Genomic DNA, 27,363 nt, shown 5'->3' on the forward strand with positions numbered 1-27,363 from the left:
TGCTATAAAATGTAATCTTTTACAATTTTCCATTCTCAAGTGAAATACTAGCTAGGAAACAGAAAAAAAATTAGAAAACCTATTTGAATTGTCAGCTTTTTTTCTTTTTACATCCGTGTTTTTACATTTAAATATGCAACTTAATGTGGAAAGGAGTATTCCCTTTCATTCCCATCCTTCCCCAGTGTGCCATTCCCTATTATAAAAGACTGAGGCATATTTAAATACAAGGCTACCAGGATAGTACTGCAATGTATCCCATATCATTCTGTGCAGTTTTATGTTGTACCCAACATAAATTAATATTTTTATATTCATTGAAAACACTTTGATAGGAGAGTGTATGTAGAGCATGTTACGACTCAATGACAAAGAAGCCAGTTGCATATTCAAATTTGCTCATGTAAACCACAATGTTAGTAAACAATGGGATATGTATCCTTTCAGCTTTTAATAATATGCAACAGATTTGAATAATTAAATAACAGAGCACAAGGCTTGCCTTGAGGACATAGTAACTATAGCCCTGAATCTTTCAATCCTATATTAAACCTTTCTCCATGGTTTTAGACATCAGTCTAGTCTACATCTGAGTACTCAGGTTCATCTGAGTACTTTAAGGCTTGTAGGTTATATAGAAAGTGTCTGACAAAACAGCAAGTAGTACCAATGTTTCTAGGTGTTAAGGTGATGATCAAACAACCAGACTGACCATTTTGTTTCTCCCTGATTTTTATGTGACTTGATTTTAATGAGACAGTTTCACAGATTGCGTCACTTACTGAAGATATGTTTGCATTTGTGAATTAAACATACTTGCAAATTTACTGAAATAACACGAAAGAAATTTTCAACAATTCTAGTACAGAAAAGATAGAAATGTTAATTTTTAATCTTACTGAAAAATTAGTATTTTAATGGTAAATAACATGAAACACCATTTATTAGTTTCAGGACATTGACTAACTTTAAAAAAAAACAAACCTCCCCCAACTTTCTGGGCATGGATAAACCCTCAGTAAGGTAACTGTCTATTTTCTACCACATTAAGTGGCTTGATATGTTGTTGTTTCTTTTTATTACTTAAAATGAGCTGAATTTGTGAAATAATTCATGCAAATATTTATGCACTCCATTCAGTCTCTTCCATGCCATGCACCCATTAAAATTACTTATGCTCTGGGTTGATTTAGTGTGTAGGATAAACAGTGTTTCTAATGTTTTTGTAAAGATCTCAAGCTCACAGAATTGAAAATTATATATAGTATATACATATACGTATATGCATATATATAATATGAATAAAATACTGTATGTATAGTGTATAATGGAAACACATTACACACACACACACATATATATATATATATATAAATATACTGTGAGAAGTGATACATATATCTCCAGATTGGATTCTTAAGTGATAATGAATTTCAGACACTCCAGTCTCAAATACTTAAAGCCGGAAAGGGGTTACACTAAATAGTCAGATATCTACTGCAGAGAAAGACAGACTTCAATTTCTTACCTGCTTTCTTAATTTCAGGGACAGTTGTCTTCTCGTGAGTTTTCTCTTTTTTTCCTTCTTTTTCTATGATTTAATTAAAGAAAGTAATTTGATATGCTAGAACTCTGAATCACACACTCAAATGTGCAGTCAGTCAAATCCTGGTGGGCACATGCTTAAAAAAACGTGGCTTATTTGGGAGTTTAGTTCAGATTATTCCCTTACAGCACTTGCACTCAACTAGCCAGGGAGTAATCAGTTGAAAATGAAAATTAATCACTGTGCATCAACTATGGATGATTTGGACCTTTAATAATTCATCAAAGGCTGGGCAAAAATCATCAGTGCATGAATGTGGTACCTTTTAGTTTAAGCTCCAGTAGCAATGAAATCATTAAAAAATAATAAATGACATAAATATTTTCCCATGAAAGCAAGACTTTAGTGAATTTTAGATGCTTCCTGGGCATGAATGATCCAAAAGGTTATTTGGTTTTGTCACTGCAAGTTTTGATTGTGATTCTATGAAATGAACAAATAAATAAACAAATCTGTCTTGCCTTCAGAAAGTGGTGTACCATGAACAGAGTGATATCTCCTGTGAGTTTTGTGTATGGAGGTAACACTATGTTCTGTGATATATAGGGACTCCATTAGATTTTTTAACAAGCCCATAGATGGCCACCAAACAGGACTTTTTATTTGTCACAGAAAGAGTTTAGAAAATATTGGACACCGAACACATCAGGCATCAGATATTGAAGAATGGTGACATACAAATAGTGACTAAGCAACTAAGGGAAAGTAAATACAGAGCCATAAACCTAGGATTAACCTATGAAAATAAACAGGATTGGAGCCAGGAGTGGGAGTAAAAGCTGAATGAGGCCAATAAGAAACATTTCCAAACCATACCTTTCTTCTTCGTTTCAGTTGTCACCCGGTTTACATCAATCTTCTTCTTCTTCTCCTCTTTTCTCTCTAAAAAAAGAAACAGAAGTTCAGCTGAGTACCTTTATATATATTATATATATACACACACACATATGTATGTATGCATATATATTTGGTATGAGGATCCTTGGCTAACTGCAATAGGTTCTAGATTTGATAAACTGGTCATTTATTTAGGAGTTTATTAGCAGCAGCTCAGAAATACAGCTTAATACTCAGAGAGTGAATGTGACACTGAGGATAGAAATGGAAGCAGGTAATTTCTTAAGTGTTAATTCAGGAAATTATATCCATTAACCTGATGTAACTAAGAGTTTATCGTAGTGATTCAGTAACCATGCAGATGTTCTGCTTCTTTTATGAAATCTGACTGAATGGCAGCAAAACTTGCAAGTGGTACTTTGGAATTAAGTGCAGAATGCCATGAAAAACCTGCATATAATATATATCTTTATGACACTTTTTATGAATTGAACCTTTAAAAATGTCATTACAGGACTTCTGTTATTCATGGACTATTGCAGACAAAGCATCATCTGCAAAAGAACATGACTTGTTCATTTAGAAGCATCTGTCTCTATTTTGTCAGTTAATTGGACCACAGAAACAAGGAGGTTTTGCTTTTTTTACAAAAAGCTACAACAATTTAATTACTTATTCCATGAATGTTATTAATTAGAAAATTGAGAGTTCGGTAGAGGAAATGAGGAAGCTATAATTCTTATTTTTCCTTTGGGAAATGAATCTGCATTTTGATGTGGAAGAATACAAGTGTACAAGAATAGCTAATCTAAATGCTTTTTTTAACTGCTTATCCACAAAAGCCAAATTTGTTACCTTCAGTTTGTGTTGCATGGCTTTGAATGTTGATGTAGTTAGTGGAACTGTGGTTTTCCTTTTGTGAAGTTTTACTGGTATGAATGTGGATAAGGAAGCAAGTTTTATTACCACACCAACTGGCACAAACACAAGCCCATAAGCCTCTAAGTGAGAGCTTTTTCTTTACCTGAAAAATATTTAAGGTATATGAATATTTTCTGAAGCCAGCAAATCCAAGAAATAAATGTGCTATTATCCCTTGAATAAATTAACATGAAGATAAAGGAAAAATGAAGAAACTTAGTTTTCACTTCTCTGGTTACCACAATAGACTTCTGCATGAAAAAATAAATACAGACAGGGAATTAAAAAAAAAATACTTGAAATACTGCACTGCATGCTTCCTAAACCAAAACAAAATATGGGTATGTTTGATAGAAACGTTGTTTTCTTAGAGTACATTAATTCCACAGTCTGTCCACGGCGGTTTCAAAAATAAAGTTAGTTTGCCTGTCATGATTGCAGTGTATTTACCAATATTCAAGGTCTCCAAAAACTAGACTTTTGCTGATTTTCTGGCAACAGTATTTAGCATTAAGCATCATCTTGAAGTGTTGCAGTTCTTCCTTGTGTTAAATAGATTTGTTCAATGTGTTTCCCTTGTTATTGTCTTGAAAAAATGAAGCAGAAAATCCTTGTATATATTTTACAGAACATTTCTCCCAGTGTTTGTGTGCTTAATTCTATCTGCTGAAACCCTGAGCATACTGGACTTCAAGCTACAAATTCCATTGTGTCATAAGTGTGCTTTATGATACTCAGGTTTCTTAAACACATATAAAGCATCAGAGTAGTGCTCATCCTCCACAAACTTGTTATAGTGCTCATCCTCCACAAGTTTGTTTGGAGATTCATCTTCTTGTATACTTTAATATTCTTGTTATTGTCCATCTCTAGGGTTCCCAGGAGTCTGTCTCTCTCTCTTTGACATGCTGTTCCAGAGATTCACACTAAGGACCATGGCTGTCTCCTCAAAATGGAAGGGCGTTCGGCCTCAGGTTACACACTAGCTGCTCTGCAGCTCTACTTTCATGTGTTACCTATGACTTCTGAGTGTTTAATTTCCACATGCAATGTACAAATCTTCTGATTTCCAAAATGGGGTTTGTTTGCTTAGTTTGCCCGATTGAAGCAAAACTGCTAGTGTATCAAGTCTATCAATTACTGTCAGAAAAAATCTTTCTTCTGTCTTCCTTTGACTAACCTTTACTCCTAGTAACTAGGGACTGAAGTGCTGCTGATGCTTGAGTGATTTCCATTTTTTTCTGAGTGTCTTGGTTCTGGTGAGTTGCTAACAGCTCCACTCTTCCAGTCAGTTTAATTTTTTGCTTCCTTATACTTCTGGTGCTAGGTGATGCACAGCAATAATTTATAAACCCGAGGTCCTTACAACCAACAAAAATTTCTTTAATCAGAGACCATTTTTGCCTTTGAATTTATAGCACAAAATTTGTTCTGATTTTCATAATAAAGTTCAGAATCATATGTGTCTTGAGAGCCATGAGCTGACACATGGAGCTTTGAGAAGTAGAGCTTGTATGGAGGACGTACAGGAAGCAGCAGGAATTTTACTGCAAGTAACCTAAAGAAGAAAGAGACTACATCCCTGGCCACAGAGTTTTTATTGTTAAGTCATTCCACCAATTAATTCCACTGACATAGTTTTCTTCCATCAGGTTCTCAAGTTGCAATCTTCAGAATGTTCAGGGAGCCTAGAGACATCAGTATTAGTTATGAATTTTCTAGAGGATGATTACATAGAGGTATTAAAGGACTGTGGTCCCTATTTTCCATTACTGCTGTGTAATGCAAGATGTGCACTCTTGGTCAAGTCTGAGAAAAACAGTCACAGGGGTTGCATTCATATCTCAGCCCCACTGATGTCCCTCACAGGTACTACTGACAAAAATTTATGTAAATGAGAACAACGGGCTAGGTAAATGGCTATCCTGGAAAGAGCTTGTTCTTTTTTAAGGAAACAATCCCATTTCTTGAATAAATTTATGTCCTCTCAATTTGAGTAGCTCACATTTATATCGTTGCATATTAATTGTATATTTAACACCAGCAAAAATTGTATTTCTGAAGTGGCAAATGCAACGAGTCTTCTCCAGATATGTACATAGCTAAATTAAGAGGCAGAGCAAATAATTAAATAGGAACTTATGCAGGTCTTTTGCACTGTAAAATATGAACCCCATCTGTTAATTGCAAGTACTGGTTTTTTTTTAGCTATGAACACTAACAGGACTACAAATGTCCATGGATCAGCTGTATAAAGAGGGATCAGAATATGCATGAACAGTGAGTTACACAAGGAAACACAAGATGGTTTTGATGATTCAGGGCTGACTGTGATATGGAATTCAAGTGCGATTGGCTATTGACCAATCTGTTGTTACTGTTACTGTTTCTTGATAATGTAATTAATCCTATTTTTTTCACCAGAAGCACTAGTCCTGAAACACTTTTTATGTACAGGTTGTAAGAGATATCCACACAAAAATACCTCACCCTCAAGAGCCTGCAAAGTCTTTACAAGAATGAAATAGGGATATATGCAGTTGATGCCGTACAAGCTGACAGAATCAGCCAGCAACTCAAGTAGTGGACTTTGCATTTAGTAAGGTTTTTTCTGCAGACTCTACACAGAAGTGGAGTTTTGTGTAGAACAAGGAGGAATCAAGTGAGCATGAGAAGTGCAAATTAAAGCAGTGATGTGGTACTGAATGGTAAATTCAGGTAGTTCTTTCTTTCCTGGGGGGAAAAAAAAAGCAACAGCATAGAATAGTTTTCTTTGGAAGTGACTGGAGCAAAGAACTCCAGCCTTAAAACAAAGAAACATCTGAGATGTAATTATTTATTTCTGAATAAGGGGTGAAGGATGGAGGACACTGGTGGAAATTCAAGGACGATTCAGTGGAGACCAAGAAAGAGGTGTTTCAATCTGAATTGCTTTTACCAGCTCTGACAATGTCTGTTATTTTCATGGGACATCAACTCATTCTTGGACAACAGGGGGAGAGGAGATAACAGAAACATGCTAACAATGCAGCACTTGAAAACAGGCCTCGTAAGACCAGTGCGCTACTGTGCCAGCGCTGAGTGGAATCTAAATTTAGGGATCCACATGAGTTACTGTGCATAATGTCATGGGAATGCTGCCCAGGAACTGGAAGAGGAAGGTGTTCTAAGAGTTTCTTCTCTGTATTGCTCCAGATGGTCCATGTGCTTATGGAAATGCTAACTCTGGAAGGAACTGTCAGCTCATCCCACCCCTTTTGAGAAACTGAGGTAAGGAGGGCATCAAAATACGGCCACAGGTACCTTCTTGTGGAGAGGCATGCATATAACAAACATTGACTAGTGGTACCGAACACCAAAAGTTTGGAGGTGTTTTGGTTCAGATAAGGCTTCCAACTTATACAAGGCTTATCTACATTTATCTAAAACCTGTTGTCAGGAAATCTTGGGAGAAAAGCTCTTGTGAGAGACTGGAAATTACCTGGCTTTGTGAAATACTACAACAGATTTTCTTGCCTACTGGTTCTGGTCCTGACAGCAATGAAGAGCAGCAGAGATATGGGTATAGTCATGAAACAGAACAAAATAAACCTTAATTTATGCTTTTCTGATAAACTATAATTCAGCATGAACACAATAACTTCATTCCAGGTAAAACTTCGTTCAATTTTTTGCAAGGATCTCTGTATACCTTAAGCTGTCACAGGCATAATTGTAATAGACTATTAAAAAAAACCTCCAAGTATAATTTTTGAAATTATACTTCCTTATTAATTTTGAAGAGATTATGGTTGTTCTTCCTTTGTCTTTGTTAGTGACTGAAATCCTTTGCCTGCTGAACTCAATGAAAGTTTTGCTGTTGATTTCAATAGGACCAAGCTATCCTTTTAAATATTAAAATAACTCATTACTTTTGAGTTTATGATGACATTTCTTTCCCCTTTTCATGTTGTTTAGAGTGGAGACTAACAATGACTGCCAAGTTTCAGTTTTAATTCTAAAAAATTTCATACACATTCACACAATAGGGGCCCTGTAGGGTTACAAAGAATTTGGAGGAATAAAAACAAACCCAAAACCTAATCAAACCAATCAAACCAAAAAAACCAGAGAAATATTTCTGCTTAGTTTTGGATGTCATGGAAACTCATGCTTTTAAAATTTAATCTGAATTTTAAGTAAAAATTTACCTTAACTATCTCTTTGAAAAAAAAATATCTTTATGGGGTATAAATGTCCTTCTCAGTCCAGTTATTTCCTCTGTAAGAAATAATTCTGTCTAGTCTCAGCTAAACTATTGAAGTCAAGAAAATTCAAAGAAATCTAAATAGCATTAATCTAAAGTTCTTAAAATTGCTTAATTTCACACAGAAACACATACGTGCACATGTGCACATGCATACACTGTCACATACTCTCTCTAACTTGCGAGTGTGTCCTTAGGCCAAAATTAAGTGCATTTTTTCCAAAGGTCTGTTTAAACCACACCATTTCATTTCAGCAGAGTAATGCAATACAATTTGTTCTCATATTGAGCAAGTGAAAGACTAATGGGGCACACAGGTCATTGGAGATATAGTACACGTTGAAGTCCTAGGCAATCTCTTCAGTTCGATTTTGCTTTCTGAAACTGCTTCACTCTTTTCAAATCCCAATCTAAAACACTATTTGGCAGATTTGAAGATTGCTTATGGAGATATTTTTGAGGTCTGCAGAAAGTATGTAATAACAATAGCATGCTGGAAGTTCCTAGTGCTTTCATGTGACCCACATAAGTGTTTCTCATTTCTTCCTGTTGCGATTATAGGCTCCTTTTTCATGGCTCTGTCGAATTAAGCACCAAACCTGTTTGTTAATAGCAGGGGGCCATATGTTGCCCTCACTAAACAACACAGTGGGGAGCAAAGGAGTACAAATACCAGTGTAATGAAGCCAGAGTATGCATGCCAAGGGAAAAGAGAGAGGGCATGCCAGCTTCCATTACAAAACCAGCAATAAAAATTCCATTGGACAATGGTCAATGACAAATATGATGCAAATATGATTGTGATGAAGAATTAAATTTCCAGAAGCACACTGACTTCTTCTCTAGCAAGAGCCAAACTGACACAGCTAAGGCACCAGAGTTAGTCTTCTCCCTCCTTATGACATTCCTACTAGGCAACATGAGTCAATAGCAGCACCAAGTGTGTTACCAGTGCTGGGAAGGGTTTTGATGATGTTTTTTATGGAGTATGCTTTAGAGTAAGAATGTCTGCGATTTAGGAAAATGGGATGGCCAGGCTACACATCATCTCTTCTACATGGAATATCTGCATTTGAAAGCCCGAAGAATATTAATCCAAGTAAGTATTTTCCATTTCCAGGTGAAACATACACAAAAGATTATAGCTTTTCTGTAACAGTTAAAAACATTTTTGAAAAGTTAAAATAATCTTCAGAGTTATTTAATTTTGTTTTATTGGATAGATTTGGGTGAATATTTATTTTTAAATGCATAATCTAGTATTGTATAGTGGACTATTATTAATAATAATAATGAAAAATGAGTCATATGTCTAATCAAAATATACATATCTTTGTACATAATTTTTCTACATTCTGGTAAGCCTTTCTCCCAATGCCTGTTAAGTTTTTTCTGTCTTAAGCTAGAATAAAAGTAGTACAGAAGAGCCTCATGTCATTAAGTAAAATGTCAAGGGCTTTCTGAGACAGTGAAGATTTAGTCTTTTTTTCATTACAGCTAAATCATTAGAGTTTACTGCTTAAATGTCTAATCTAAATCATTAAATAACTCACTTTGAAACATAGTGCATATAATTTTAAAGGTTTTACTGTCTTCAGAACAGACTCATGGAGACACAGGATCCATATTTCTCAAAAAAACTTGGTTTTATTCTGTATATACAGTATCCTGTTAAAACTACCTAAACTGTTTCTTCTAATAGACTATATTAAAAGCTAGTTCATTATATTCTGATATTTTTGACATAAACTTAAAAAAAAAATATGATTATTCTGCCTTAGATTCAAATTTATCAGAAAATGGATTTTCATCCAAAAATCTTGTCAGTATAATTAAAAATGTTCTAAATTTGGAAAAAACCCTCAAAATTCTGATTTTTGAAAGATTTCTATTGTGTCTTGAATCACTGTCTTTCACTAGAAAGATTTTTTTTAAGGGTAATTGATTTTATTGTAGAAAAGAAAAAAAGGTTTTTATAGAACAATCTGTTTACAGAAGAGAAGGCCATTGACAGACTGTACAGAGCTATATTGATTTGTACAAGATTTATACACTTCTATAGATCAACGGAGCTTTGTCAAAGTTTGTATTGGCTTTAGTAATTTAGATGTTCTTAGATCCACTAATGTTATATTCATGAACTGAGGTATAGACTAGAAATTCCTCTTAATATAGTCAGTGTACATTTTATACAGCAACAAAAATAGATGTATATTTCTATTTCAATGCCAATTTAGCCTTTGCAGGAGTTTTGGAAGTAGTCAAACATATTTCACAGCAATTCACTTTACTGTATTCTGCAAAATCTATAATTAGAGGATTCAAACAGTGATCTCGGGAAAACAGTTCCTTCCCACAAAGATCCTCTCAAGACCTAACAGATACTTTAAATTTTTCTTTTTTGCCTCACTAAATATCACAACTACCAGCAAGATGACAACAAACAGCCAGTATACTTCAGTCAGAGGAGGGGGATATTTCAGAGCTCATCATAATCCATTAGCAGATTGCAAAGTTATATTAATGGCAATTCAATGATAAATGCTTTCCCACTCAAAGATACAAACACAAATTTCTAGGACAATATAACTTGGAAAATCATATTCAGATATGATGTTGTTCAAAGTTTTTTTGTCATATAACATTCTTCAAAGTGATATGAAGTATCCTGTTTGAAATCATACGTTATATGCATTAAAGTGCCTTCCACTTAGAGAAGGATTTTGATATAGGCTTCTCACAAAGGTGCTGTGATCTTGTGAGAAAGCAAAGACATGCTATTCTGGAAAAATTAATATGAAACCTTACTATTATAATAACTAACTAAGCCTCTGAGCATAGTTTCGACATTTCTTCACTTACTGCAGCATCTTCCTGAAAGATTACTCTGCTATGTCAGGGAGCATAACATGGGAGGACTATCAGAAAGAAGAGTCTTTCTCAGGTGAATGGGGAAATGGAGGAAGTGAAAAGCTATCTGAGCAAAAATGTCAACACCTGAGAGGCATATTCTCAGAGAATCAATGTACACTGCAGAGCAGTTTTTGGATGTTGGTGGATAACAAAATACAAGAAAGCTATAGTTAAAAGATGTGAAGAAGACTACAGTCGAGGAAGAAGCATGTTAAAGTCAAAGTTCAGATAGTCATGGAGAACAGATCTGTTCAAATTACACCCAGTACCAGTGTCCTCCCTCGATGACAGTATCAATGTGTCAGAGACATTGAGATTGCTGCTTCCAAGTCCCTGTGAAAGCTCCAGAAAAAGGTAAGATAAAGGATTTCAAATGAGTTGTTTTACTTCATGGTTGCCCAAACAAGGTTTCCAGTCTTGGAACACAAGCAGAAGTTATTTATCAATGTCTTTTAACAAATTCCCTTTTTCTCTCTCTCATTTATTGTTACTGGATATTTTGTTTAGTTATTTACTTCCATTGGTGACCTGCAACTTCAAACTCTCCATTGAACTTTGAATGCAAGATATCAAGACAGCAGGGCCTTTTGAAATGAGCCAAACCATCAAGAAATAGGAGAGTAATGATCTGTTCTTTACCTTTCTGACCAGATGAGAACAAAGCATTTTGCTTTCTGACCAGGAGACAACTGAAAAGTTCAAATCACATTAACACTTTTCAATGTAATTCATTGCATACTACTAGAACATACTATACAAATTGGGATTGTCTTACATAATCACCCCTTCTCTGTAAGATTCACTGTGGAGGTGAAGGAAGAGAAAAATGGCAGTGACAAAGAGAGAAAAGTTGAGATTTAATACATAATAACAGTATCCTCTTTTTCTAAGGTCTCACAAATTCAGTAGAACATAGTTTTTACAGGGCATTGGACACTATCCAGGAAAAGCTTTCCATTTGAAAGCATCATATAATCTAAAAATGTTCGAGACATCTGGCAGATATACTGCCACTATTTTCAAATTATCAGAAACCAAGAATGGTCCAAAATTAGCTAAGAAGGCAGTGGTAAAACAGGGTAACATTGAAAACATCTTAATCTAGAAAAACAGCAACATATTTTCAGCCTTTTCCAGCTTCATGGTTTTGTATCTGGTGTCTGGATATCACTGAGTCACTGAATAATACCGAGTTGGAAAGCCTAGAGTTTTAATACAGCAGTTTCATATTTTATATGTATATAATAATATATTAATTTCCTATGTGACAACCATTATGTCACTTCTTACGGATTTACCTTTCTTCAGAGCAGATTTTTTCTGTCAAAGGATGGGCCAGTCCTTCCATGTTATATAAAGTACATTTCTCAACTAACAAATGCTTGCACTTGTTCCTTATTCTGAGAACTTATATTATCTTCAAATATATTTATAATAAGAAGGATCTTCTGTTTCAGTCTGTCCCTTCACATGATTAGTGATATTTGGTGATACACCAACCATGAAGCTATATAAACATTAAGAAGTCACAGACAGATATCTCTTCAACTATTCCAGAGGTATGAATTTCCCTGCCTATTCCTCTTTTCTCCTTCTGATATTGTGCCAAATATTCTCATAAATTACTTAATTATTTTCCCAAGAGATGGAATAAAGCTTCAGGGTTTAGGACTCCTAAAGGCACTGTGGCACATTTTCTTGTATAGAGAAACCACACAATAGTGCAATATAAGAACAGCTTTTCATAGCAGCATTTTGCAAGTAATTCCTCCTTCATTTCCTCCAAAACTCTTGCATGAACAGTATTGTGTCCAAGTGACTGGCCTTGGGTCTTAAAGGGAATTTAGTTGTATGATTCCGAGCAGATAATCTGCTCCCCAATTTGTTTGCCAAATGGGTGTCTAATTTACATTCACAATTACCTCAATTGCATGCATAAATGAGCTAATGAAACACACAAATGTGTAACTGGTCATAAATAGTCATTTCTATGTGCAATTGCAGTAATTGCATGCTCCTCATGATTCTGGAAATCAAGAACTTAATGTTAATTTGATGCTAGTTCATGTTGTATAACAGTTATATTTAAAGATTAAGTTGATCATCGAGCAAATGCAGCAGTCTTTTTCTATTATGTTTTTTTTTTCCATTAGTGTTAATTGGTGGATAAAAGAGTTTAACATCGCCGGAACCTTTTTTTTTCTGATGAGCAGGTTTCAAATATTTCTCTAAAACAAGCAGACTGCGAATCTATTTATGTATTACATAATGTCACACTAACCACAGTTTTATACCCATTTAAACAATGTGTTTATAAAGAAATATTCACTTGAGGTAAAATAGATTTTGGGAAAGATGCAAGTCATGTAACTATTTTTATTCAAATCTTCTGATTCACAATAATCACATTAGAAATATCTTATTAATTTAACTCTTTTAGTCATAAGTTCTGCCAAAATCTGTTTCCAAATGCAGGCAAATCTTGTAGCTCTTGTTACTTATTCTGCTGCCATCCCATCTGTTTTTCTCTTAGATTGTAATTTCTTTCCGGATAGCATAGAAATAAGAACTCTATGAGATATGTTACCAATGTGACTGAATAACTTTGAAGTATTATATAAAAACTACTATAGAATGACAAGAAAAGACTCGCATGTTTTGTACTTTTAAATTGTGCGGTGTAGAGACAATGAATGTATATTGTAGTAGGGGTTTTAAGTCATCAGACAGTGCATTTTAAAATTAAAATTTATATTTCAACTATTTTACTGTTATGATTAGACTGCAAACAACAGAATTTGTTTGCAAGAGTTAGGTTTTAATCTTCTGAAGGTAAGATCTGACTTTGTATTTTTCTTTCAGTTGTTTTAACAATAGGAATAGGGTTGATAAATGCAGACACAGAAATATTATGTTCATTATTGCAGATAATACACAGAAACATTTCTGAATAACAATAGCTGAAAGAGTAATCCAAAGTATATTAAGAGGATAATGTTGATTATGTTTACAGTTAGATGGCAACTTATGGCTGAACACCATCCAAAGCATTTTACGTATTGGGCCTTGATCCTGTAATCTATTTCACTCAGGAAATCCCCTGAGCCATCTGTGGGACTACTGTAGGGAATATTTAGGTCTGGTCATGCAAATATGATTGTGCCATTCGTGTCCCAGACCTAATTGTTTGGTCAGTTTTGTTATATAGGTTATATTTATAAACAAAATCCATTCAAACAGAGAATCAAGTTAATGAGTAGAGGCCAATAAAATAGGAAAAAACTCAAACTTGCCTTCAATAGCTGGTGGGTTCTTTCTTGGACTATGTTCTAGAAGAAGAGGAGTTGGTACCATTTCCTTATGTCCTGCACATGAGTACACACATTAAGAAACATAGAAAATGTATTCACTAACAGTCTGAGCAGATTCACTGGGAGGCTGAGTTCCCTTCAGAATTGTTCATTTTTAAAATATTACACTGTGCATAAAAATTATTATCTTCCAGACACCATAGGAAGGAAATACATTTCTCAACAAATAAAGTAATTAATTTCTTAGAAACACATTTTAAATCAATGAAGTCCAAGTAACTCAAGCATATGCTGAAATGTTCACAGTTCTATTTTTCTTCATTAGACTAAAAAACTCTGAAGAATAATACTATAATAATAAGGTTATATATTCATGATGCCTCTTCTACAGTAAAAGCTTATTTCCTTCTGTCAAACAAATGATCTTCAGTCATTCCCTCAAGTCCACTTATTATGAACTTCTTGAAACGCCAGTAAAAATTATTATGTTTCTCATCCTTCAGGATTATTCTTAATTAGCCAATACCAAACAGGTCATGCACTGTAAACACTGCCATGGTTCTGACTCAAGCTGCTAACTGAAACGCCTCTACTCTCTCAGAGTGTTGAACTGTACTCTCTTATAGTACCAAACTGGGACTTTCTGTACTGTTTTAGCCTATGTTCAGATACCATGCTTAATCCAAACTATTTTTGACTTCATTTCCCCAAAGTTTCATAAACAGATCTATTCTACTCTTACATTACTTATGCTTCTTTTCTGGTTTATAACACCTGTTTGCAGTGTCCTTATTTTCTTTTAATTTATTTCTCTGACATTTATGCTCAGTAACTATCATGTCATCGTCATTTGCAAAGCACAATCTGTTGTAACCTGTGAAATAAAATTAAGTAGATAATTATAATATCGATTCAGTCACATGCATCAGCATACATTCACTGCACCAGAGTCCACATGCAATCAGGCTGTTAAATCTCAGCTCCAGCTCCACATCAGAAACTCAAAGCCATGCCTCATGCTTGGTGATAGACTCAGAAGAGAAATTAAGATCTTAATGAGCCTTGGAAACTGCAGTATCATACTTATCCCTCTCGTTTTACAAAGGTATGTATACTCATGGGGAATGCATGAGAAAAACATCATCTTGAAGACAGCAGTGGGATGTGAGCACCACGGTCTTACTGTTATTGCGTCTCATCAGTGTATGTATGATCGCAGGTGGATAATTTGCAAAAATGTACTTTAGTTCATCCAGTAATTTGTATAAAATATCACACACACAGCCACTCAAAATTGACTTGCATGCCTGAGCCACTGACAAAATGTTGACACACTGACAAAATCAATGCATTGAATGTACTGTGCAACGAATGGCAAAAATCTTAGGTTTTACATGTATTGCATATCTTGGCAATAAGCACAAGTGGGTATTTACGAATCCCATCACAAGATGACTCTAGCCTCAAAATGAATGGTAGGCAAACTTCAGGAACCCAGACGTGTAACCATGATTTTCCAAACACTTTATGTCTTAAGAAAATAATCTTGAAATTGCAAATTGAGCTAATGAAGTGCTGAATACCTTTTGATGCCAATCAGAATAGAAAATTTATATCCACAACCTCTGTCAAGATAGAGAAACTTCATTAATTGAATTCCTAGTTCAGAATGAAAACAAAAACAATATAATATGAAAATTAATTAAGAATGGGTAAATAATCTTAGTCTTTCTGCTAGTTTTGATTAAAGTCCCAGACTACATTTTAGTTATTTCTTCCTTTTTTTTTTTTCTTTTATTTGTTTTTGCCTAAGCTAGATAACCTCTTCCTAGATGGGAATAGTGATGCATTTTATAACTTGGACTAGCTGTTTTGTGTGAAAGAAGAGAAAGGGCAGTGTCTCAGAATGTTGAACAGATCAGTAATGAAGAAGGATAGTCAATAATTTGGACTGCAGTGTGGTATCTACTGCGTGGGGTAATGATCTAACATATCTGGGTCAAAGTATAGGCTGGCCCCATTATCTTCCTGTTCTTTGCTGTAGCAGCAGTTTTCAAATGATTGCACCAGTGTTCGTTAGTATAATGCTAGTGCGATACCACTTATTGCTAATGACTTGTCAAGTTCCATTTTATAGTTTTAGAAGTTTTAAGCAAATCATTTATTTCATGCAAATTGACCACATGATCCAATATGAGAGTGTTTTAAGCACGAAAAACTTAATCTTCACAGATCAAAAACTTTCCCTTAGGCCAGATTGTTTGTTCTGAGCAGGTTCCCATCCACTCTGATAAAAAGCTTCTTTAATGTTTCCATGTGCTATTAAATGTCTCTGTATTCACTTTGATGGGAATGCAAAGGACAGTAAGTGAATAAATATTTTATCCATTCTTTTGATGAAACATGTTAAAGGAGATATCCTAAGTCAAATTTCTTTTATTTTCCTTTCTCTATCCTCTGTAAATTATAGAGCACAAATGTTTTTTTGCAGTACAAAGAACTCTTAAATAGAAATGAGGAACTGGTCTCAGCAGATCAGACCATTAGTATTAATGGTGTCTACTATCTTGACTCCAGCAGTGGCCAGTTGGACAGATATCTATGATGTAAATGAGAGGATGTTTTTAATGATCCCGGTGGACAATCAAATTAGTCCATGAATCATGACAAGTCAATTATCCAGATTACCACTATTATTATTGGACATGCAGTTATCTCACTGCTTTAAAAATGCAACCACAGGAGAACACTGAAATTTGGTGTGTTCATATTTATTTGCTTCTCATTCCTAATGCAAACTTTATTTTTCTGCTATGAGAGAAGCTGAAAAGGTTCATTTGACTTGATTATTTTTAACTGGGGGTTTGTTGCTCCGAAACACATAGCTGCAAACACAAAAATGTGCATACATTTCTATGCCTAATCTGTCCATGCAATTGTGATACAGATACCTCCTTCAAAGATGATGTTGTAAGCAGCTATCTGACAACAAATTACAGCCAGTGGAAACCAAAATAGAGAAATGTTTTGACTTTAAGCTCATGAGAATGTGCTTGCCAGGAGAAAAAGTGTCATGTTAAGACATGAGTAGCTTCCTCCACTGTCTGAAAGGAAAGAAATAAGCTGCAAAGATGAATAACAGGTTTAAGACACTAGATGGTAACATGAATACTTCATTGAAAATAAGCTGCAGTCCTCAAGCTCTGCGAAACTTCTGTCATCAGTGTTTATTAAATCACTTGAGATGTCATGAAGAAATGAATTCTTACTTGGTTTATGAATATTTTAGATTTTATATTACATGATAAAGAGTACAAGACAAACTTTAATTACCTTACTTTTCTCAATCTAGGAAGTGTCTTTCTACATGTGTCAAAAATGCCATGTCCAAGCATTGAGGTTAAATTGATTTTTATGATAACAGCAAATCGTGGGTTTTCTTTCTTCTCTGATCTGCCCAGTTCAATTTGTCTGCAGTGACCTTAATTGACATAGATAAAGTCTCAAAATCTATCTCTCCAGATCAGGAGATCATAGGATAAAAGAAAATGCTTCTAAAATTATATAAGATTATTATAAATGTATTATTATTATTATTATTATTATTATTATTATTATTATTATTATTAAACAACTAAAGGTGTTGTGTATGGATGAATATTCCAATTGGATATGGGAAAAAATAATGCCACCACAGAAAGCAACATGTGCAAACACCTTTCCTTTGACTTTGCACTGCCACGTGTCAATATGCCAGTGATCTAAACAGTGGGAACCCTATAGTCTACCAGTATCAATATTTTGTTACAGTGTCTCTCAAATAGCACAGGGAAATGTCTTCAGGTAAAATACATTCTCCCCACATGTGACAACTTTCCCTAATGATAATAGAAATAATTGAATTAAATTAAGTGTGCTCTTTACAGAGTCATTTGTTACGAAAAGTAAGTTCAAATCAAATGTTTTATGAAGCTTGGAACAAGACATGTATCAGCAGAATGAGGTAAGACTGCCAAATACGCTTTTAGAGGACTGAAATCTTAATGGAGTCCCACTGTTGTGTCCAGGTTTCCAGTTTTGACGTGTAAGTTAAAGACAAGCCTCTCCCTTGTTATCAGTTGTTACTCTTCAGACATTAGACTGTGACTATTCTGAGGAAGGATTTCTCCACTTAGGATGCGTGCATGAAAAACTACCAGCAAATTGTTTTTCATTGAGAAAGAATAGCTGAGGACCAAGAGGTGAGATTGTGTAACTTTTTTGAACAAAGCAAATGCTCATATTGGAGAAGGAATGAATTGAAATATTGGGGCCCCACGTAGGCAACCTCTCTAAGGAACACAACCTAACATGGTGGTTTATGAACACTAGTAAATTAAATGGTACCTGGGAATGTTACTGGGCTCTGGAATTCAGAGTTACTATCCCTGGAGTTTTAAAAGACACATAGATGAGGTTTTTAGGGACATGGTTTAGAGGTGGATTTGACAGTGTAAGTTTAATTGTTGGACAAGATAATCTTAGAGGTCTGTTCCAAACAAAATAGTTTTATGATTTTTTTGAATAGCCTCTGACATTTTTTATCTGCTCCAAGTAGTAACGTCTCAAGCTATTCACTGGCTCAGTTCAGGAGTTAGCAAGGGCCAAGGACTGCTCCCAATAGACAGTCAGGGTGCAGGCAGCCGGTTTTGACCTTGAGGAAGTATAATGAATATAGATTGCTCTATGACAGAGAACAGCTGAGTTGAGTTTGATTTACTAATATAGATGTAGTCCACAATTCTTAAAAGTGATAACAAAATAATGTCAAATGGAAAAAAAAATAGTTTAAACATGATCTTAATGACCTATTCGAGACTCAGTCTTTGACAGTGGTAGATGGACTTAATGGATAATAAAATATATATATATATATATATTTTAAGGAGGAGGTCTATCCTAGCCGCTAACACATATTTCAGTTTTTCAATCATACTCATGATCTGCCTCTTTGTTAAATGGATAATTGCCCAACATGCAGTGAAATTCTCCTTTTGCGTGAGGTTGATATTACCTAAGGAAAAACACTGCTACAGTATATGCAGCAATTACTAGCAATACAATCCTTTAAATTTTCATATACTGTTATATTGGCTATCAGCCAGTTACTATTATGATGTGTAAGAAAATAAGAAAAGGAGAGATTACATGGATAATGCCCAATCAATCTATATGTTGCTCTTGGGTTTAAAACATGTTACAAATATTACAGATAATAATGGAGCTCTGCAGAGTGACCGAATTATATGGAAAGCATGTAATTGAGAGGTACTCCTCCCTCAACACACAGGCAACATAACTAAGCCTATTCTAAATAACCTAACACCCTTGGGACACCATCATAAAGCTAAAAGTGAGGACCAGTAGGTTACCAGTGAATGTATAGGAAGGATGGGTGCAAACTGATAATCTAAATGCTCTTTTGAATGGAGTAGGGTGAAGGATTAAATTGTCATTCTCAAGGTATCGAGCAAAAAGTAACAGCAACTTGATAGCTTATATTTTTAGTATGTAGAGATTTGAGTTCATCCTTTGTTTTTGATGATGCATTCTTATATATATGTATATGCATTTATAACTATTTAATATAGACTCTCTCTCTATATATATGCACACATGAGCCCATGTGTACATATGCATGCATATATATACATAAATACATATAGATATTTAGTTAGTAATGCTTCTGAACAGAAAATCCTTTTTCTATCCCTACTTGATTTGGTAACTGAACAGGTGTGAGATTCCACTAACATGAATTCCTGGAGGCTGTGTGAACATCAGTTAGTCAGTATGTTTTCACTCAGCCACCAAACCCAATTAAAGTCACAGCTGGGAATTTGTTTGATATTTTCTTATTTTCCCATGGTTTTGTATCTCACACAATGCAAGTGTGCATAACAAGTGTACAAATTAGGCAAGAGAGGCATGAGTAGAGCTACAGGTGTGGGCTTTTTGGTGTTTTAACTTATAAGCTGAAGTTATTGGTCCAACCAGTAATACATGCAATGTATCTTAGCTGCACAATAGAGCTGTGCAGTTAAATCCATTTACAACAGTAAATCTGTTGAGAATTTTTTTCCAGAGATTTTTACCATATTGGGGCTCCAAAATCCATCTTTAACTCAACCCATATCTTGTGAAAGTTATTCTAATTTTTGTGTTCAGAAGACAGAAGTCATAGAGGAGTCAAAAGTTTTAACAGCTTTGTCATTACACATTAAGTAAGAAGTCACATAGCTTTTCCTGATATTGAAAGAAAAGAATTGAAAAGAACTGAAAAGAATTGAAAGTTGAATTATCTCCACTTCCTCCCATTATTTATCATGTGAATTTAGTGGCAAAAAAATCCTACATACTATGTTTAGAAATATCAAAAGATGAATCTCAAAGAACTAAGTCCTAGGACAGTAAAAATGATGGGTTATTGTGTAGAAATGTTGGCTTGTTGTAGTTATTGCTACCTTCTGCAGTGCAAAAGAACTGTGGAAACAGATTATAAAATAAAAAGACATACTAATCCTTCCTCCCCCCAAATAACCTTTAATAAATTGGTGTCATATACAGTGATCCCTAGCATAATCAACATGAATATTAGGAGTTGGTATAGATGCATACTTTCCACAATATTAAGTATCCACAGGAAAATAATTAAAACAGAGAAAAGAAAACACTACAATTAAATACTTGCTGCTAACAATTAAGCAGAATGAAGGGGACTGATAAGCTATTGTGATGCAAAGCAATAGACACTGACTATGCCATGGGATCACTGTTAGGTAAATTCTGAGTTATTTATATTTGGTTTGTCTGTATGTAGCATCATTTCAATTGTCATTAGTCCAACTGCATCTCAGAAACAATCAGTACGAAAGTCAGAAAAGCTGTCTAGATGTTACTTTAGGAATGCAAAAACCTTATGTTGTCTTCAAGAAAGAGTGCATACACCATGTCTTGCTAAACAAAAGCAGTCTAGCATTGATAACATCAAATTACAGATTCTATAATCTCTCACAACCAGAGATCTTTGTAGATAATGAATATGTTTAATATAAAAATAACTGGAAGTCCAACAAAATCCAAATAGCTATGGTCACAAGCTAAGAATTTTTTCACCTCTCTGAATCTTTTTGTCAGAATGAAACAAGAAGTTATTGATTGTGTTACCTGTCTTGTTTATACTTGACAGTCACCTAAGAGAGTGAATCTACAACCATTTTTCTGAAGTTAGAATTTCAATAATGCAGTTTGAAGTTAGAGGAAAAAGAACTGAGTGATTTTATCAGATCAAATATCAGGAGTAGGGCCCGAAAGTGCAGAAATGTTGGCTGCTGATTCCTGTTCATGACTTTCATGGAAATCAGTGAGAGCTAAGTATTAAGTAGGCATTTAGTATCTAATACCTTTGAAGATTAGGCTCTGTACAATTAAGAAACTCGTGACATGGTTGTAATATTTTTGGAAATTACAAGGTTATGACATAATGATAATAAAAAAAGAAATATTGAAATTTGAGACTAAAATTTACACCATTTTAAACATATGGTGATGTTAGGTTTGATGTAATACTCCTGAGCAGCTGTGGTTTCTACAGTAATACAGGATACATTGTCTGAATATTTGCAGCCTGAAACAATCTCAACTAAAGCTTCTGGGTTTGCATAAAGGACAGGAAAAATTATGAGGAAGACTAGAGTTAAAAAAAAAAAAAAGGTAACAATGGAGACGATTATACTTTAAACCAACCACATTTTGGTAGCATCTGATTCTTTCTTCCCTTTTCTTTTTCAAAAAAAAAGCCTCTTTCCTGTTATTTTTAGGACAAAGAGTTCTGGGAATCACTCTCATGAGTTCCAATGCTTGTGCTCAAGGCCTTGTCTATGATTTTTGGAAAGCTGACTTAACTTACCATGACTTTCTATTCCACCTATAGACAGATATAACAGAAATTTTCTAAGAAAAAAAAAGAATTTTGTAAGAATAGAACAACTAATAATTTCAAAGCTTATGTTCTATGAAAGCAGAAGCTGTAAATACTGGGGCTTTGTTCTAATGCTAAAATCATTTAAGCTTCTTTTATTTGTCACATTTGGACAGGAAATACCCTCCATGTTTATTCAAGAAAATATTTCCCTCTATATTTTTTCTTTTCTCTTTCTCTGATTCCCAAAATGTTATGGGAAAGATATTCTCGCGATTCATAGTTTTCAGAGTAGCACTGCTGGCTTCTTGGCTGAGCCAACAGTTGCTTCTGATAAAACCATTTGAAATCTCATAGAAAACTTGTCATTTCAAGTCTTTATTTGAGCAAAATCCTGGCTTGTACATTTTTAGCATACTTCTTGAATGTATCTAGGCTCTTTCTCAATCAGACATTTAAAAGTTAACTTTTAGACAGTTAAACGTAGATAAGTCACCCGAGGGATCCATTTATAGTCAATGGAGAAAAATTGGTACCTTCAAAGGGTGATTCATCTTTTCTATCTTAGGCATCTTTTTAGGATGAAATTATCCTCTGGAGGCCTTCATTTCAAACCATTGGCTATAAAGACAGCTAAAGGTTAAAGTTCGACAATTAAATTTTGGGTATCTAAGTGAGGTGCAATGAATTGCAAACATCTTATTTTGCAGTTCTATATAAAGATGACAGCATATGCCACCAAAATATTCCAGGACTAAAATCAAGAGCAATGCATGATTTTTCACACTGTAACTGCTGCCTAGTAACACAGCACTCCCCCAAACCCAAGCAATTATATGAATGAATATCACATAAAGAGACAGGACTTTGTTGTCAAGCTTAACAAAAAAAGAACCAAACCAACCAACCAATCAAACAAAAAAAAACCACCTTTTTTTTAGGTTTAATGTGTGTGGGTATCGAATGCCTTTTGAACTCTATGTGCTGTTTACTCTGTCAGATAATATTGAGTGTATTGAAGGAAAAAGTGAAACAAAAGGTATGAAAGTGAAGTATCAGAAGGACAACATTTCCTGATGAAAAAAAAAGAAATTAGTCCTGACTCTTTTTAGGTATATGTCAGTAAGTTGCTTGTCTTTTTTGACAAAGCAGATAGATGCAGAAAGAAAGTGGATGGCAAAAGAAAGAAGTGTCTGAAGAGAGAATGGTGAAGGGAATGGACCTGCCACAGTGACCTGTCACAGTGGCTGGGGACTAGGTGTAGAAGGAAGTGGCCACAAGCAAGGCGTGGAGAGCACATATCGCTTAGGCCATGGCTGAACACTGTGCTCACTGCGTTGCACATGTGCACACTGTGTTGCACGTTCTCAATGCAGAAAAAATGAGGAATTATTGTGCAGCTGGAAATGCTTCATGATGGAATGTATCTTGTCAAAGCATTTGGAGATCCTGTCTATGCTATTCTTATCTGTATGGTATGGTGACCAGACACTGTTTCTGTTAAAACTAAGCTTCATCGTTTTCCATCAGAGAGAACAAAGGATCTATATTTGGATGCGGAAAGTAACTTCTCTCAGTCCCACAGAGAAGCAATAGGTTTTGCCTTGTTAATGAAAAATTCAGAAGAAAACTGGAAGCTCTTCAGTATATATTTTTCCTTCTTCGTGATGTTTTGGTGTATTCAGCATCTGAAGATTTTTAAAGGCACATTTGCATAGATCTCAGCTGTTTTCCCTTCGATTTAAGTTGAGAGAAACTCATTGCAGTGGACTTCCCTAAGACAGTTTCAGGACTATATTCTAAAGGTAATGTGTTCATTAGCTCACTTATAATTTTAGAAATAGATATATTTTAGAGGTATATAAACCGGGCTTATATAAATAACTGAAGGAGAAGTATGTGGGTTTTCATGTCTCGTCAAAGACAGATGTTCGCTTGCAATCCATATAAGGTTCATTCTTTTATGAAATGGTTGGCATTTAAGATGTAGTTGATTGGCTTCTTAAATGATCCTTGATTTTGAAACTTGATTACCGAATAATATGAAATAGTTATAATATGAAATAGTTATAATATGAAATAGTAATAATAAAATGTAATACAGGTGTGTGAATACTTTCGTTCAACTGGTATCTCTGCATTCATGGATCGGATTGGTTTATTTCCATTAAAATCATGGATTTAGGCTCATTTACACCAGCAAAGGATTTGGCTTTCTTTTGTATCACATAAGTCTGACTCCTCACGGTGTCTTGCAGTGAAGTATCAAAGAAAAAGATCCATTCCTCTCTGCAGAAGCAGAATACCACACATTCCCTGGGTAGCTGCTTCTGAGAGTGTGAAAGTAATTTGAAATTTTTTTGGCGAAGTTCCAATAAAGTGCCATAAGAGTGTTGACAGATGCAGCTTTGTGTGCCAGCATCTGGCTCTGATTCACAGTGGAATGATATAAACAGGGAATAATGGGTAGCTGTTTTGCCTCTGTGGGATGGTGTCAGGACTGTGTGCTGATAATTTCCCCATTAAAAGATCAATGTCGTTTCAGAGTGAGCAAATAGACACAGCTTTTGGGTAAGAGAGGACTCAGACAAGAACCTCATTAAAATGACATCAGTGGATATCTTCACATAGTTTTACATAACCTAATAGAAATGTAAAGCAGTGATATTTAGACACCAAATTATAGCTAAAACTACTGCAAGAACTGCACTTTAATAAATTTGTTAGAAAATTTTCAATAATTAAACTTTGTTTTCAGTTTCTTGTATTTAAAATTGTTCTTCATTACTTCTTTCCTTTCAGATTGTTTATAAAGTATTCAAAACTCTACCAGGAGATTACTAAAGGAATAAATGTTCATGTCATTCACTCATCTCTGTTTATGTTGTCACCAGAAACAAAGGTGTCGGCAAGTGTTTCATCATATGAATAACTTTTTTTAAACTGATGGACAGTTAACTATCAACTTTGAAGATGAATCCAGATGAGTTTCTGCAAATTTTGTGATACAGTACCACCCTTAGAGGGAGAAGACGTGAGTCCTTAGCTAACTTTCCTGTTTAAAAAATAAAACTGGAAAAGTTTCACAGCTCCCAAACTGTCCCTGTAGTCTTTCACCAAGACAAATATCTGGTTTGCTTCATTTCTACTGTAGGCAAGAGGACTATTTAGTACATGCCATCAGGAAACTTCTCTTCAAAGGAAAAAAAATTCATTAGTATTCTCTCTTAAATGTGAAAGCCTATAACTCAGTCCACAGTTTTTCGTGCTGAATTTCTCCAAACAAGGAGCAAATAACATGTTTCTTTCTTATTTATTATGACTGATTCGTTATTGCACTGCATCAAATATATACCCAGAGAAACTACACTAGTATCAAAATTGTCCCCATGTAAATTCAATGTTACACCCTGTCATTGATATATCCACAACACATTCTAGTCTTTAACCAAGTACGAGTGACACTTAAAAATAGTTCAAGAGTTTTAAGTGTTTTGCTATCTGAACAGCAGAGGGCAAGTATTTAACTTCAGTGCTACAGCCCACCCACAGCAAATACAGGTATCTTTACTTTCAAAATTACGCACTTAATACTCTCAGTATTTTTGCACTAATATACTCTGTGATCTTGCAAATTGAGGTACTTTTATACCAGTATGTCCATAAATCTTTTTATATATTATATGGCAAATATCATACTGTCAAAGTCTTGGAATTCTCTTACCACATTGTGTAATAACAATAATCCCGACTCTTCGAATACTTCTTGACAATGGAAGAAAGAGAAGAGACAAGCAATGGAAGAACAGTGTAGACATGATAACTGTCTATGACCTTTTTTTTTTTTTTTTTTTTTTTTTATGAGCATATCTGCAAAGGGTAAGACTTTGATGATTTTTTAATGAAAAGATAGAATGACTGTTTCACCCTATGGGATACACTCTTGCTATGTAAATGTGCCAGAAATCCTGGTGAATTTCTCTGAGGCATGGATTTTTTCAACAGTATAAAATTAGCAAAATTATCTACATCGCTTTGGCTTTCAGACCCTGGCATGGAAATATACAATAAACATAGAGGGTAAATTGATGAAAGGAAATGGTATAGCCACTTTCCTTTGCAACCTAGCTATTACTGGAAACAGTCATGTGGTGGTATAAGCTTTATAGGATAATTGGATGCTTCAGTGTAAAGATTTTAGATTTCAGGCTATATTTACAATAATATCACATTTGTGTTCCCACTGTCTTTGTTGTCAATTAGGTAAGCACAAAGATCATCCAGTAGTGAGTCTAGCATACTGTGAAATATAAATTGTTTAACGAAAACTAGAACACAGTAAAACCACACACATGAAGTAACCTCCAAGTGATTAAAATGAAAACAAAATATGACCATAAATATACAATATGCCTGTGGGAAATAAGGGTGCCATGCTATGACCAAATACCCAAGAGATGCTTATTATTCTCAAATCAGCAGTATGCAGCATGCACAACCACATGCTGAGGTGAGCATGCAAAAATACAGACACACAAGAATCCACTTGGGTAGATGCAAAATAAAAAAACCATTTCATTGGAACAACTCCTTGATCTGTCACAGTAGTTTGGGAAATGTAAATGTAAAGCAAGCTGGTGAACATTGCGGAGAAAGCAGGGGAGGAATGGTAAAACAGGAGTATGGCACAGGGGGAATAAAATAGAGTAGATCCAGTTAAATTAGAGAAGCATGTGTTACATACTACATTATCTGACCTCCAATAGATTGTTCAGATGACTATGAAAATGTACTAACTGATATATTTTGCAAAGTTTATCTGATTAATCAAACACGGGGATCTGAGTTTTAAGTATTTGATCAGTATAAAATGTCGTCTTTAACGGTCTACTTTGCTATAAATTCTTGCAGAACATTTCTATAAACTTAAAATAGCCTAATACTGTTAATGAATACAAATTTTTCAATAATACAAATAGTTCAAAAATACTATCAAAGTAGTTGTTATTACTGATGTTCTCTATATAAATACATATGCATATATATAGTGCCTACGGAATCTAATGAGTGGGACACTGCTCTTATAAATTCAAGAAGACAGAAATTCATATTTGGAGTAAACAATCCTGCAAAAATCCAATACATCGACGTGAAGGAATTTTCTACAAGATTTTTTTTTTCTCCTCCCTCACAAATGGCAATATTGGGATTGACAGAGAAGGTTCCCAGTTTGAAAGTATTACCATATCAGGGTGACTGCAATTAGAATCTTCAGCTGAATTGCACTCAAATCTCTTGGTTCAGACCATGTAATTTACCATGAAATATAGGAACTGATAAAAGAATAAAATATAGCAGGTTTTAAAGCTAATTGGATATTAGTATTATTAAAGGGACTCAGTATGCTTGTGTTTCCCCATGTTAATCTATTAAAAAAAATGAATTACAGTAATATTTCAGTTCACAAAGGCTGATGTGAAATGAGCACATTGCCTGAGAAGGCAGCTGCAAACACTAACTGAGCAATGTTTGGTGGCACTCCCCTCAATGATTTCCATAAAGAGCAGGC

General features: G+C 34.6%; 1 protein-coding gene across 1 annotated transcript in view; it reads right to left on the reverse strand.

The window, feature by feature from the left end:
- TRDN (triadin) overlaps positions 1-27,363 on the reverse strand; it is a gene marked incomplete at both ends in the record, with an annotated part of 192,499 nt that overhangs the window by 114,386 nt on the left and 50,750 nt on the right. Inside the window, 3 exons of the mRNA XM_080341419.1 lie at positions 1,529-1,591; positions 2,423-2,479; positions 13,817-13,888. Of these exons, the coding sequence (XP_080197545.1) occupies positions 1,529-1,591; positions 2,423-2,479; positions 13,817-13,888 (192 nt within the window). The remainder of the gene's footprint in view (positions 1-1,528; positions 1,592-2,422; positions 2,480-13,816; positions 13,889-27,363) is intronic.

The sequence above is a fragment of the Nesoenas mayeri genome (assembly GCF_963082525.1).
Source record: "Nesoenas mayeri genome assembly, chromosome: 3".
Classification (NCBI taxonomy): domain Eukaryota; kingdom Metazoa; phylum Chordata; class Aves; order Columbiformes; family Columbidae; genus Nesoenas; species Nesoenas mayeri.